Source organism: Zophobas morio, unplaced genomic scaffold (assembly GCF_036711695.1).
Source record: "Zophobas morio isolate AGI-343-1 ecotype UQ-CSIRO unplaced genomic scaffold, CSIRO_AGI_Zmor_V1 ptg000012l, whole genome shotgun sequence".
In the NCBI taxonomy this organism is placed as follows: Eukaryota; Metazoa; Arthropoda; class Insecta; order Coleoptera; family Tenebrionidae; genus Zophobas; species Zophobas morio.
The window spans coordinates 6,586,295-6,602,311 of record NW_026972117.1 but is presented as its reverse complement, the minus strand read 5'-3'; the positions used below and the strand labels follow the sequence as shown (position 1 = coordinate 6,602,311).

The 16,017-nt window shown below is 23.7% G+C and overlaps 1 protein-coding gene across 1 annotated transcript in view; it reads left to right on the top strand.

Annotated features, from left to right (window-relative positions):
- Positions 1–12,391, top strand: part of LOC135127695 (glutathione S-transferase-like) — an 84,391-nt gene extending 72,000 nt beyond the window's left edge. The window contains exons 4-5 of the mRNA XM_064054252.1: positions 5,420–5,562; positions 11,021–12,391. Of these exons, the coding sequence (XP_063910322.1) occupies positions 5,420–5,562; positions 11,021–11,188 (311 nt within the window). The 3' untranslated portion in view covers positions 11,189–12,391. The remainder of the gene's footprint in view (positions 1–5,419; positions 5,563–11,020) is intronic.
- The last annotated feature ends 3,626 nt before the right edge of the window (positions 12,392–16,017 follow it).

Below are 16,017 nucleotides of genomic sequence, written 5' to 3'. Positions count from 1 at the left end.
ACTCAAATTGATAATTTTAAAATGAAAATGTGAACTATTGTTAAATCAAAAAATTGCCAATCGAAAAATTGGAAAATTAAAATTTTTAAAAATCCAGGAATTTGAAAAACCGAAAAATTTGAAATCGAAGTAAGATGTAAAACTGAAAATTTCGAAAAATTGGGAAATCGTAAATCTGAGGAAACCAAAAATTCAAATCTTCAAAAATCAAAAAAGGAAGAGTTGAAAATTTTTCAATTGGAAATAAGAGAAATTAAAGAAATTAAATATTTTAAAATAATATATATAAAATAATTTTTAGATTTAACATTTGTCGTTTTTACATTTTTTTTAATTCAATTTTTCGGACCTTCAGTTTAAAATTTTTCACTTCTACGTTTTTCAAATTGTTCATTTTTTGAATTTTCAGCATTTCGTGTCTTCAATTTCTCAATTTGGCATTTTATGAATGGTCAATTTTATATTTTTCAATTTTTCGTGTCTTCAATGTCGCAACTTTTGCAATTTTTCGATTTTTGAAAATTTAGAAATTTAATTATTCGTCTTTTCAATTTCATCAATAATTATTCGAGTTTTCAGTTTAAAATTTTTCGCTTTTTCAATTCTTTGTTTCCTCAATTTTATGATTTTACATATTTTTGATTTTTCAGTTTTACGATTTTGCAATTTCTCGATTTTCCAAATTTTAGGTCTTTTAATAATTCGTTTTCTTCGGTTTATTAATTTTTAAGTTTAAAATTTTTTATGCTTCTATTTTACAATTTTTCGTTTTTTCAATTTTACAATAAAGCAATTTGTTGATTTGTCAATATTTAAAAATTTTTGTTTCTTCAATTTCTTCACGTTTATTCGAGTTTCCAATTTAAAATTTTTCAATTTTTCATTTCTTCAATTTAACGATTTTTTTATTTTTTTTATTTTACAATCTTTAATTGCTTTAATTTATTTTTTTTATTCGGCATTTTTTTCGTTTCTAAATGAAAATTTTTCAACTCCTACATTTTTTATTTTTGAAAATTAAAATTTTTCGTTTCTTCAATTTCATCAATTATTCGGGTTTTCAGTTTAACAATTTTTCGATTTTTCAATGCTTCGATTACTTCACTTTTACGATTTTAGATATTTTTGACTTTTCGATTTTACAATTTTGTTTTTTTAAGTTTGTAGATTTTTAAGTTTAAAATTTTTTATTCTTCCATTTTACAAGTTTTCGTTTCTTCAATTTTACAATTGTACAATTTTTCGTTTTTCCAATTTTTAGAATTTTTAATTTTCGTTTTTTCAAATTCCCGAGTTTTATTCGAGTTTCCAATTCAAAATTTTTCAATTTTTCATTTCTTCAATTTTACGATTTTTAAGTTTAAATTTTTGTAGGTTTCTATTTTACAATTTTTCGTTTCTTTAATTTTTTTGATTCACAATTTTTCTCATTTCTAATTGAAAACTTCGATTTTTGAAAATTGAAATTTTTAGAATTTTGTGTTTTTACATCTTACAATCTTTCGACTTAAAATTTTTCGGTTTTTCAGGTTTCTCGATTTTTAAAAATTTTAATTTTCTAAAGTTTCGATTAGTAATTTTTTGATTTTGCAATTTTTCAAGTTTTCATTTTAAAATTTTTCAATTTGAGTTTTTGGAATTTTTAATTATTGATTTTTTAGTTTAAGAAATTTTAATTTATCTTTTTTCAGTTCCTAAATTTTTAATTTTTTAAATTGAAAACCTTTGGATTTCATTTTTTCGAGATTTCGGTTTTTGAATGTTTTAACGTTCGATTTTTCATTTCTGCAGTTTTCGAAATTTCAGTTTTCGGATTTTTAAATTTTAAATTTTTCGATTTTTGCATTTTTAAATTTTTATATTAAAAATTCCAAAAACTCAAATTGAAAATTTTAAAAAGAAAATGTGAAACATTGTAAAATCAAAAAATTGCTAATCGAAAAATTGGAAAATTAAAATTTTTTGAAAATCGAGAAACCTGAAAAACCGAGGCATTGTAAGATGTAAATACTGAAAATTTCGAAAAATTGGAAAATCGTTAACCTTAAGACACAGAAAATTGAAATCTTCAAAAATCAAAAATGGAAGAGTTGAAAAATTTTCAATTGGAAACGAGAAAAATTAAAGAAATTAAAGATTGTAAAATAAAGAAATAAAAAAAATTTAAATAAAAATCGTAAAATTGGAAAAACACAAAATTGGACAATCTAAAAATTAAAAATCGACAAAGTGAAAAATCCAAAAACTGAAAATGTTCACTTTAAAATCAATCAGAAATTAATGAAAAATTTTAACTGAAAAATTAAAACTTTAAAATCGATAAATTTAAAAACGAAAAATGTCTAAAAATTGGAAAATCGTAATACTGAAAAAACGAAATTTTAAAATTCTAAATTCAAAACTCGAATAATTCAAGAAACTGAGGAAATTAAAATTTCTCAGATCGAAAAATCTAAAATTACTAAAACGTGAAAAGTCAATAATTAAAAATTCCAAAAGCTCAAATTGAAAATTTTACAATGAAAATGTGAAATATTGTAAAATCAAAAAATTGCTAACCGAAGAATTGGACAATTAAAATTTTAAATCGAAGCATTGTAAGATGTAAAAACCGAAAATTTCGAAAAATTGGGAAATCGTAAATCTGAAGAAACGAAAAATTTAAATCTTCAAAAATCAAAAAAGGAAGAGTTGAAAAATTTTCAATTGGAAACGAGAAAAATTAGAGAAATTAAAGATTGTAAAATAGAGAAATAAAAAAAAAAATTAAAAATCGTAAGATCGAAGAAATGAAAAATTGTAAAATGGAAGAACGAAAAATTTGAAATTTAAAAATTATAAACTAAAGAAAACGAATCATTAAAAGACCTAAAAATTGGAAAATCAAGAAATCACAAAATCGTAAAACTGAAAATCAAAAATATGTAAAATCGTAAAATCGAGGAAATAAAAATTGAAAACATGAAAAATTTAATTCGAAAAAATTTAATAACGACAACTGTTAAATCTAAAACAAATAAGTTGTGGAAACAAAAAATTTAAATTCGAGAAAATAAAAAAACTGCAAATTGAAAATTAGAAAAATTGCGAAATCAAAAATTTGAAAAAAGAAAAATTGAAAATACGAAAACAAAAAAATTTTTTTAAATGTAAAATCGTAAAAACCAAGAAACCAAATCTTGAAAAAAATTGAAAAATCAAAAAGTACAAGTTGAAAATTTCAAAAATCAAAAAATTAAATTGAAAATTTTAAAAACCCCAAAAATTGAAAATTAGAAAATTGTAAATTCTCTGAACTGAAGAAATAAAAAAGTGAAAAAACAAAATAATGTTGAAAAATCGAAAAATTTTGAACTGAAACAAACTGTAAAATCAAATAATAGAACAAACGTAAAATTGAAAAATTTTAAAATAGAGAAGTTGAAAATTCTATAATTCATAAATTCCAAACTCGTAAAACTGAAGGAACGAAAAACTGAAAAATTCAAATTTGAAAAAAAAAAAAACACTCTTGAGGAATTGAAGAAACAAAAAATTGTGAAAAAAATAAAATTTCAAAAATCGAAAAATTGAAAAATTCAAAAGTCAAAAAGTTGAAAAGAGAAGTTTGAAACTGAAAACCCGAAAAACCGAAGAAGTGGAAAATTAAAACATTAAAATTCGAGAAACTAAAAAATCAAAAAAATTGAAAATCAGAAAATGGAAGAAACAAAATATTGAAAAATTCAGAAGTCAAAAAATAGAAAAATTGAGAAATTAATACTGAAAACTCGAAAAATTGGAAAATTCGAATAATTAGAATATTCAAAAGTTGTAAACATCGAAAAATTAAGAGATTTAAAACTGAAAACTGAATAAATTGACAAATTTAAAAAATTTAAACCGAGAAACTGAAAAATCGAAAATTGAAACAGAAAAAAGAAAAACTCAAAAGTCAAAAAATCGAAAAATTGAGAAATTTAAAACTGAAATCTCCAAAAATTGAATTCCAAAAATCGACAAATCTTAAAATTGGAGAAATAAATAAACTGTAAAAACAAAAAATTACGAAATCGTAAAGGAATGAAAAATTGAAAACGGGAAAACAAAAAATTTTGAAAAATATGAAATTGAAAAAAAAAACGAATTGCATAATCGTAAAAACTAAGAAACCAAATTTTGAAAAATTCAAAAAATTCTTATTAAAAATTCAGAAAAAGGAAAATCGTAAATTGAAAAAAAAACCCGAAAAATTAATATATCTAAAAACTGGAAAGTATAAAAATTTCAAAATCATAAAGTTGAAAAATCGAAAAATTGCCAGAAACGAAATTTTCAAAAATTGAAAATGGTGAAACAGAAAAACTGCAAATCGAGAAACACAAAAATCGATAAATAATTGAAAATTCGAAAAATTGTAAAGTCAAAAAATTCAAACTCGAGAATCTGGAAGATCTAAAAATTAAAAAATCGTAAAATTGAACAAACGAAAAGTTGTCAAATGAAAAAATTCAAGCTTTAAAAACTAAAATTCGACAAACTGAAAAAAGAAAATATGTAAATACCCAAAAATTGAAAAATAATCTAACGGAAAACCTCAAGGCAGATTCATAAACCACGAGTACAGACGTATGATATTTTATTCAATCTGTGTTCATGTTAATATCATAGTGATATAGAGTACACCTTAAAACTGAATATCACTATATTATTTTTCGCCCTCTTTTACTAGGTATATTAACACATTTTCTGATTTACATTTTAAAGTAATTCTATTTTAAGCAAAGATCATCAGAAACCATTCCTTTATGTTATCTCTGTACCAACTCTTGATGGAATTTTTCCAATTTCCTGCCGCGATAAGTAACATTATCAAGAATAATACAGAAGCAAGATTACCAAGAAAGAATCAGAACGATTTTTCACAGGCACTGGCATTCATTTCATTGTGAGTCATCAGTGTATACAAATCACAAATCATCATTAATAATAGTAAGAAATCGAAACAACTATAAATCATTTTTCTTTGAATTTTTTACCACAATATTTTCAAAATTGCTTTTTTAACGAATTAACTAGAAAGGTATCATTGTTTTCAAAAAAAAGACATAGTTATCTAATTTGTTACCATACCGTTACCTTAAAGTAGCCACTTTATGATTAGTCGAAACTACAATAACACGGCAGCATTTTGTTAACGTCACACAGCTCTTGAAATTCCTCCGGTAGACTTAATTTCCATTCATTAGTTGTTATTGTTACATTAAAAGCTTGTCAAACTATTCTATACAAGCTCACGAATCAATAAAAGCAATATCGTTTCTGCTGAAACAATTTCCTCCAACAATAACACGCGGTTTCTGAACTTTCACGATTTAATAATTTTAATTATAATACTTTCATACAAAACCGATCCTAAATCGCAGTTTTCTCTTTTCAGTCCTTGCTCAGTTCCGAATGGAACAAGACCCTATTAAAAAAGAGGAGAAAAAAGCTCGGCTAATGAGAGAGACCATTCCATTTTATTTATCTAAATTTGAGAAAATGCTGTCAGAAAATAATGGCTTCTCCGTGGGATCAGACGTAAGTAATTGTGGGCTTTTATCATCTGAGCATGTTAGCGTGCCTCTGTATTCCTCTAGATCTCTAATTAATTTTTAGTTCTTTCTTTTCGTTTCGGCTTTTCTTGGTTATATGGTTTTGTTTTTATTTTTCGGTAGTATGGTGGGTTTTTTTGAGAGGCGGCACAAATAATGCACTCATAGCACGGATCGCTATCACAACAAATTTGAACTGGCGCAAATTTGAATTTTTAGAAATATGTATGTACTTTGGTTTTTCGATTTTAAGATTTTGTCAGTTTTTCGATTTAATTTTGCAATTTTTCGATTTTAAATCAGTCAGTTTTTTTATTTTTCAATTTATAATTCTTGAAAACTGAAGGAACGAAAAATTGAAAAACCAAAAGTCCAAAAATCAAAAAACTGAAATATCAAAAATTTGAAACTGAAAAATTTAAAAATTTAAAAGTTGAAAATTCGAAAATTACAAAATCGTAGAACTGAAGAAATTACTGAAAAATCAAAAGTTTAAAAAAAATTTGAAACTGAAAAATTTTAAAATCTGAATATTGAAAACTCCAAAATTTGCAAATTGTAAAATTCAAGAAACAAAAAATTACTTAACTTTAAAAGTTAAGATTCAAAAAATTCAAAAATCGATAAATTGAGAAAGGAAAAATAAATATTGCAAAATTATAAAATAAAAAGATCGAAATCATGACATTAAAGATTTAAAAAATTTAAAAACTTGAAATTGATAATTCGAAAAATTGAAGAAACGTAAAATTGATAAACCCAAATATTAAAAGTCGAGAAACTGAAATTTTTTATTGAAAAATTTAAAAACCAAAAAGTTGAAACTGAAAAAAAAAATTAAAAAAAAATGAAACAAAGATTTTAAAATGAAAATTCGAAAAATTGAAACCCAAAAATTGTAAAATAAAAAAATTGGACAAATGCAAAGTTGAAAAATCAAAAAATTAAAAATCGAGAAACTGGGAAATCAAAAATTTAAAACCGAAAATTTTTGAAACAAAAATTAAAAACTCCAATATTAGCAAATCGTTAAACTGAAGAAACGAAAAATTGAAAAATTCAAAGTTGAAAAAAAATTTAAATCGAAAAATTGAAGAAACAAAAAATTTAGAAATGCAAGCTTGAAAGTCAAAAAATTAAAACATTTAAAATGGAAACTCAAAAAGTTCAAGAAGCAACAAATTGTAACACCGAAAAATCAAAACTTTAACAGTTAAAATTAAAATATCTAAAAGCGCAAAACCCAAAAGTTTCAAAACTGAGCAATTAGAAAATAGAAAACTTGCAAACTTTAAAATTAAAGAAACAAAAAAATTTTAAATCCAAAAATCGAAAAATCCCAAAGTTGAAAAATCGGAAAATTGGAAAATCTAAAATACGAAATTTTGAAAAATTGTGAAATCGTAAAACTGAAGAAACTAAAAACTGAAAAAGTGGAAAATCGAAAAATTAAAATATTTAAAACGAAAATCGAAAAGTTGTAAGCCGAAAAATTGTAAAATCGAAAAATTAAAATTTGAAAACTTCAAATTCGAGAAACTGAAAAATCGATAAGTTCAAAAATTGGAAATTTGAAATATCGAAAAATTGCAAAATTTTAAACTTAAAAACCGGAAAATTACAAAATTCTGAAATTAAAAAATCAGGAGATTGAAGAACCCAAAATTTGAAGCATTGAAAGTTGAAAAATCCAAAAATTGAAGAAACAAGATGTAAAATTGAAAATTAAAACTTTAAAGTTAAAAATAAAAAAACAATAATCGATAAATCAAAAAGTTTTAAATTTGAATAATCAAAAATTCGGAAACTTGCAAAATCGTAAATTTGTGGATACAAAAAATCAAAAAATTAAAAATTCCAAAAGTTGAAAAATCGAAAAATTGAGATTTTACAACTAAAAGCTCGTAAAATAGAAAATGAAAAATTGAAGAAATGAAAAACTAATAAAAAATATAACAATCGGAAAATTAAAGCCACAAAAAATTGAAAAATTGAATCTGAAAAATTTTGAAAAATTAAATATTCAAAATTTGAAAACACGAACGTGTGAAATTTAAAACTGAAAACCCAAAAAATTTAAATCGAAAACCCGAAAACTGTAAATAGATGAAGTGAAAAACGAAAATTTAAAATATGTAAACATTGGAAAATCAAAAAACTTCAAAATTGAATAATAAAAATTCGAAAACTTGAAAAACCGTTAAATTTGAAAAATCCAAAAATTGAGAAATTTAAAACTGAAAACTCGAAAAATTTAAATAACAAAAAACTGAAAAATAAAATTTCGAAGTCGGGGAATTGAAAAATAAAAAAAAAACTGAAGAAATAAAAAATTGTAATACTAAAAAATTAACACTTTAAAATAAAAGTTAATATAAATATTCATCAATCGATAAATTGAAAAAACGAAAAATTAAAATATCCAAAAGTTCAAAATTAAAAAAAATTGAAAACAGAGCAATTGGAAAATAGAAAACTTGCAAAATCGTACATTTGAAGAAAGAAAAAATTTAAAAATCCAAAAATTGAAAAATTCAAAAGCTGGAAAATCGGAAAATTTGAAAATAATAGAAATAATAATAACAGTTTTTTTGAAGAAAGAAAAAGTTGACAAAAATAAAAAATGGAGAAACTTAGAGCTCGAAAAATTTTAAGTCGACAAAATGAAAAATTCAACCTTGAGAAATCGAAAAATTAAAAAATTTGAAAGAAAAGCGAAAATTTGTCAAAAAATCGTAAAATCGAAAAATGAAAACTTGAAAACTTCAGAATCGAGAAACTGAAAAGTTGATAACTTGAAAAAACGAAAAATTAAAATATCCAAAAATTTAAATATTGGAAAATTGGGAAATTCAAATTTTAAAAATTAAAAAACCGAAAAATTACAAAATTCTAAATTAAAAAATCGATAGCTAGTAAAATCAGAGAACTGAAGAACCGGAAAATTGAAGCATTCAAAAGTTGAAAAACCAAAATGAAAAATTTTAAATTGAAAACCCCAAAAATAGTTACTATGAAAAAATGTATAATTGCAGAAACAAAAAATTAAAAAACTGAACAAGTGAAAAATCCAAAAGTTGAATAACTAAAAAATTCAAAAATTCAAAAATTAAAAAATTCGAAAATTTGGGAAGTTTAAAATTGAGAACTCGAAAAATTTAAATCCGAAAATTAAAAACCGAAAAACTAAAAAGTCGAAAAATTGAAGAAACAACAAAAATTGAAAAATCAAAAAACTTCAAAATTGCATAATTAAAAATTCGAAAGCTTGTAAGTCGGTAAATTTGAAGACACAAAAATCAAAACATTGAAAAATTCAAAAATTGAAAAATCGAAAAATTGAGATTTTAAAGCTGAAAACTCGAAAAATCGAAAATGAAAAATGAAAAATTGGCAAAAAATATAAAAAGCGAAAACCTGAAAAATCGAAAAATTAAAGCAACAACTGAAAAATTCAATGTGGAAAATTAGAAAAATTAAATATTCAAAATTTGAAAGAACGAAAAATGTGAAATCGAAAACCGAAAACTCAAAAAAATTGATATCGACAAATTGAAAAAACCGAAAAATTGCCAAAAAAATTAAAAATTGTAAAACTTTTGAAAAATTGTCACGTTGTAAAATTGAAAAATTAAAACTTGAAAATTTCAAAATCGAGAAAATGAAAAAACGATAGGTTGAAAAAACGGAAAATTGAAATGTCCAACAATTGTAAAATCGGAAAATTCAAAATATTGAAATTAAAATACTGAAAAATTACATGTGAAAAAACGAGAAGTTGTAAACTTGAAAATGAAAACTTTGAAAGCTAAAAATAAAAAGCTTCAATAATCCATAAGTTGAAAATTTTAAAACTGAATAACTAAAAATTCAAACACCTGCAAAGTTTTAAATTTGAGGAAACAAAAAATCAAAAAAATTCTAAAGTTGAAAAACCGAAAAATTGAAGAAACGAAAAATTAACAAAAAAAATAAAAATCGGGAATCTGAAAAATCGAAAAATTGAAGAGACTAAAAATCAAAAAATTGAAAAATTCAGAAATTGAAATATCGAAAAATGAGATTTTAACTGAAAACGAGAAACGAAAAATTGACAAAACATATAAAAGGCGGAAAACTGAAAAATCTAAAAATTGAAGGAACAAAAAATTAAAAAATTCAATGTGAAAAATTAGAAAAATTAAACATTCAAAGTTTTAAAAAACGCAAATATGTGAAATTTAAACGAAAAACTCGAAAAATTGAAATCGAAAAATTGAAGAAATGAAAAATTGAAAAAAAAAGGGGGAAACTGAAAAATAACAAAATTTTAAATCCAGAAATTGAAAAATCTGAAATTTGAAAAATCAAAAAAATAAAAAATTGAAAATCCGGAATACTGAAGAAACGAAAAATTACAATTTCTAAAAATTGAAAATACGAAAAATGTACAATTATTGTAAAGTCGAGAAATTGTAAAATTGAAAATCCCTAAAATTGCAAATAGAAAAATTGCAGAATCGAAAAAATCTTGAAACTTCAAAAATGAAAAAATTCTAAAATTTAATAATCGAAAAATGTTTAATTCAGGTTTGAATAACCGAAGGAATCAGAAGTTTTCAATTGAGATCGTGAAAAATTTCAAATCGTTATTTTTGTGACTAGAAATCGCACAACTGAGAGAAGCGAAAACTTTAAAATTAAAAAATTAAGGTTTTAAAACTTGTGGTTAAATTGAAAAAACGAACAACTGAAAAATCGATGAAGTGAAAAAATAAAAACACAAAAACCGAAAAATTTCGAAATTTTATAAAATCAAAAACTCGTAAAACCGGAAATTTAAAAAACGAACACCTAATTACAAAACACATAGTTGAAAATGAAAAATCGTGGAAACGAATAATTAAATCTTGAAATCAGTTAAAAAAAAGTTGAAGGAACTAAAAATTGAAAAATCGTAAATTCAAAACTCAAAAAACTGAAGAAGGGAAATATTGAAAAAACAATAAATAAATATAATATTTTTCGAAATCGAAAACCGACGCACGTAAAAAAAATCTCAGACCAGCAGTATAAATAAACTCCGTAAAAGCAATAATATTCGAATTAGCGCCAGTTTGAAATGTTCTTTCGGAAACGAATCCCGCATTTACCCCAAACGCCACATTTAACCCAATTGCACTTTTGTTGTATCCTCTCGCCCCTAAGCAGTTCAGCCGCATTTTCCGGATTGTAAACATACCGTAACGGAATTTGCGGTCGTAGAAATGACACGCCGAATTCCCCTTCGCACTCAGCGAATAAAAGAAATGATTGATTGACTGGTGGCCTCCTCTGAAAGCTGTCTTTCGCACTAAACCCCCCAAGAACGAATTTGTTCAGCCGACATCGATATAAATTTCAGCTCAAACATGAACCCCCGTTAAATATTTCAGCAGAACGGATCTCACACTTCTTCTTTTCAGATCACCTGGTGCGACTTCGTGTTCGCGGTCTCTCTCGAGAACTTCGAGCACATCTTCGGCAAAGCTGCGCTGGATCAGTATCCGGCTCTGAAAGCTCTAAAAATAAAAGTCTACAATATTCCTAGTATAAGCGCATGGGTGGGGAAGCGACCTACGACCGAATCGTAAGAAGTCGTGTGCGTGTTAGTTGTCTACGTGTTGTACATACATTTATGGGTAGGTTTGTAAATGGACCACGTCCATTCTGGCCTTAATCTTCTTTTAGCGTTGTTTTGCCTTCCGGATTGAAAGCTCTTAAAACATATCAGTTTCGAAAATTTTCGGTTAAACAGGCAGCTGTACTAGGTGTAAGACTAAGTATGTGTTCAGAAAATCAAAATTACATAAAAACATTTATCAGTGTGTATAATGTAAAATGGTATACTGCTATAAAATACAATAACAAAATTGTACATAGGACAAATCTAGAGGTTTATTTTTAGGGAATTTTAGGAAAGCACGCTAATTGTAATATTTTTGTATTATATTTACATTGTAAGGGTAACTCAGACGAGGATTTCGGTTGTCGACACATGGTTTGCATCAGTTACGTAACGTAAGACTTATCATTTTTTATTTGTTATTATTATTACTATACCGGGTGGCCCACTAAACTTGTAACATTAAAAAATTGGTCGAAGGTTATTATTTCCCCAGAATCAAACTTCCTCCACCCCTGTAGTGCATCCCAACAAATCAAATAAATTTATGAATGTATCAAGTTTTTGATTTTTCAATTTTTCGAAAACTGAATTAAAGAATCGAAAAATCGAAAAACCCAAAAACTTTAAAATCGAAAAATTATAGAACCGTCAAAATTGTGAAGTCGAAAAATTGGAAAATTAAAAATTCAAAAATTGAAAAATCGAACAAATGAAGTTTTAAAATCCAATTATTGAAAAATAGAAAAATTCTAAATTCGTAAAACCGAAAAATTTTAGAAACCATAATTATCACTGCAAATCAAAATTTAAAGAAATAAAAAATTGAAAAATCTGAAAGTTGAAAACTCGATAAATTGAAAACCGAAAAAAAAAGTGTTTAAATCAGAACATTGAAAAACCAAGAGAGTGATAAAACAAAGAAAATAAAAAACAGGAATTACAAATCCAAAAACTGAAGAAATGAAAAATCGAATAAACCGAAAAGTTGAAACAGTCAAATTTGGAAAAGGGAAAACTGGAAAAATAAAATGTTGTCTTTTTTTGTCAATTTTCCGTTTCTCCAATTTTTATTTTCTATATTTTTACAATTTTTCGATTTTTCAATGTTCCGATTTTATAATTTTTTGTTTTTCCTATTTCAATTTTTTCAATGTTGCGTTTATTCAACTTTTCGATACATTTTTTAGATTTTGTAATTTTTCTATTTTGAAATTTCACGAATTTTCAATGTTGAATTTTTCAAGTTTTAGGTTTTTCAATTGTTCATTTCTTCAGTTTTTCGATTTGCAATTTTTCTTGTGGTTTTATTTCCTTTGCTTTTATAATTATTCGATTTTTCGATTTTTCAATGTTTCGATCTTATAATATTTTATTTTATTTTTCCAAATTGTTTTTTCTATTTTTTCGATTTTAAGTTATTCGGTTTTTGATTTTTCAATTTCTAGCTCTTTAAAACTGAAGAAACGAAAAACTGAAAAATCAAAAGTTGAATTCAAAAATTGAAGAAATGTAAAATTTAAAAAAAATAAAAATTTAAAATTGAAAATTTTTAAAACCAAAAACTGAAAATTCGAAAATTGAAAACTCACAGAACTGAAGAAATGAAAAATTGAAAAATCAAATGTAGAAAAATTGCAAAATTTGAAACAGAAAAACTGTAAAATTAAAAAATGAGACAAGTGTAAAATTGAAAAATTAAAAAAAAATCGAAAAAATGAAAAATCAAAAAGTTGAAATTGCAAAATTTTACAATACAAAAATTAAAAATTCGTAAATTGCAAAGTCGTAAAACTGCAGCACTGAGAAACCGAGAAATTCAATTTTTAAAAATAAACAAAACCCATTTGAACGACTGAAGAAACAAAAAAATCCAAAAAAAATTCAAACTTTGTAAAAATTCAAAAAGCGACAAATTAAAAAATTAAAAAACGATAAACTGAAAAATCGAAACTTTCATATTTTAAAATTTAAAAATCCGAAAATAGAAAATTCGAAAATTACAAATCACAAAACAGAAGAAATGAAAAATTTTAAAATTAAAACATGCAAAAGTTGAAAACCCGAAAAATTGATATCGAATAAGTTTCAAATAAAAAATAGAGAAACTGGAAAATCGAAAAATTAAAATCGAATAATTCGAAAAGTCAAAAAATCGAAAAGAGAAATTTAAAACTGAAAACCCGAAAAGTTGAACAAACGAAAAATTGAGAAGTCAAGAATTTTGATTTTCTTCGTTTTTACAGTTTTTCGATTTTTCGTCTTTAATCTTTCGTTTATTAAATTTTTCGACTTTTTAGTGTTCCAATCTTATTATATGTATTTTATTTTTCCAATTTCAATTTTTTTTTTTTATTTAAAATTCTTCACTTTACTGATTTCCCAATTTTGATTGTTTCAACTTCTAAATTTTTCAATTTTTCATCTCTTCAGTTTTTGAATTTAAAATTTTGTTGTTTTTTTTCAATTTTCAGTTGGAAATTTTTTCAATTTTAGATTTTTCTATTTTTCAATCATTGGATTTTAAAACTTTTTCAATTTTTCGATTTTTTAATCTTTCGTTCATTCAAATTTTCGATTTGCAATGTTTCATTTCGGTTTTTATTTTCTCCATTATTACAATTTTTCGATTTTTCAATGTTCCGATCTTATAATATTTTATTTTATTTTTCCAAGTTGTTTCTTCTTTTTTTCGATTTTAAGTTATTCGGTTTTTTGATTTTTCAATTTCTAATTCTGAAGAAACGAAAAACTGAAAAATCAAAAGTTGAATACGTAATTCAAAAGATTTGAAATTGATAATTCGAAAAATTGCCAAATCGAAACATTGAAGAACTTTAAAATTAAAAAAATACAACTCGAGAAATTGAAATCGAAAAAGTTTCAAATTAAAAAAATAAATAGAGAAACTGAAAAATCGAAAAATTAAAATCGAATAATTGAAGAAACAAAAAATTGAAAAATTCAAAAGTCAAAAAATCTAAAAGAGAAATTTAAAACTGAAAACCCGAAAAATTGAACAAACGGTAAATTGACAAGGATTTTGATTTTTTCGTTTTCACAATTTTTCGATTTTTCGATTCTTTAATCTTTCGTTTATTAAATTTTTCGATTTTTTAGTGTTCCGATCTTATTATATTTTATTTTTTCAATTTTAATTTTTTTAGTTGTTTGTTACTCCAAATTTTCGATTTGAAGTTTTTCACTTCTTTTGTTTTTTAAATTTTACGATATGCATCCCTTCGAATTTTCATTTTAAAATTTTTCAGTTTACTGATTTCCCAATTTGATTGTTTTAACTTCTAAATTTTTCAATTTTTGGATTTTTCAGTTTTTCGGTTTTCAATTTTTCGAGTTTTCATCTTTAGATTTTTCAATTTTTGTTTTTTCAATTTTGGATTTTTCAATTTTTCGTTTCTTCAAATTTTGATTTTCAATGTGTCTATTTTTCATTTTAAATGTTGTAACAAATTATAATTACAATTTTTTAAATTATTCACTTCAATTTTACAATTTTCCATTTTTTTCTTCTTTCCAATTTTTCAATTCATTAATATTTTCCGATTTTTAGTTTTTCAATGTGTCGATTTTTCGTTTCTTCAGCTCTTTGATTTATAATTTTTCAATTTTACACTTTTACGATTTTACTATTTTTCGTTATTTCAGTTTTTCGATTTTTTAACAAATAAAAAAAAAGATAAAATGAAAATTTTGAGAAACCTGAAAATTGGAAATCGAGAACTTGAAAAACTGAAGAAACGAAAAATTGAAAACTCGAAAGATTAAAAAAAAATGAGAAAATTAAAATTGAAAAACTAAACAATTTTCAAATAAAACAAGAAAAATTGTAAAAACGAAAAATTAAAATTTGAAAATTTCAACATCAAATAATTGAAAAATTCACAAGTTGGAGAAAAGGAAAATTAAAATATGGAAACATTGTATGGTCGAAAAAATGTAAAATAATATCCCAAAATTTTTTAGATTAAAAACCTGGAAAATTGCAAAATTCTAATCTAGAACTTACAAAATACCAAAATAATATCGAAAAATTGAAAAAATGCAGAGCTAAAATATCGAAACTTTGGAAAATTTTGAACTGAAAAGCCGAAAAATTGCAAGCCGAGAAACTGAAGAAACGAAACATTGTAAAACCGAAAAATAAAATATTTAAAAGTTAAAAATAAAAAAAATTCAAAAATCGAAGAATTAATAAAACCAAAATTTAAAATAGGTATATGTAACAATTGAAAATTCAAAAAGTTTCAAAAGTGAAAAATTAAAAAACCGAAAACCTAAATATTCGTATAATTGCAGCAACAAAGAATTTTAAAAAGGAACAATTGGAATTTAAAAAATCGAAAAATAAAAAAATTCATAAGTTGAAAAATCGAAAAATTGAGCAATTTAAAACGAAGTAGTCGAAAAATTGAAATCCAAAAATTATAAATTGAGAAACTGAAAGATCGAGAAATTGAAGAGACAAAAAATGGAAAACTTGCAAAATCAGAAAATTCTAAAACGAAAAAAAAAATGTGAAATTGAAAAGAACGAAAAAAGTATTAAATGGAAATGGAAAAATATAAAAATTAGAAATCAAGAAACTGAAAAATTGAAGTACCAAAAAATTGAAAATTCGAAAGAACAAAAACTGCAAAATCGAAAAATTGAAAATCAGAAAAACTGGGAAATCGGATAACGGAGAAATCCAAAAAATTGCAAAATTGAAAAATTTATAAATTGGAAAATCGAGAAATTGAAAAATCAAACATTAAACGAAACATTATAAAATCGAAA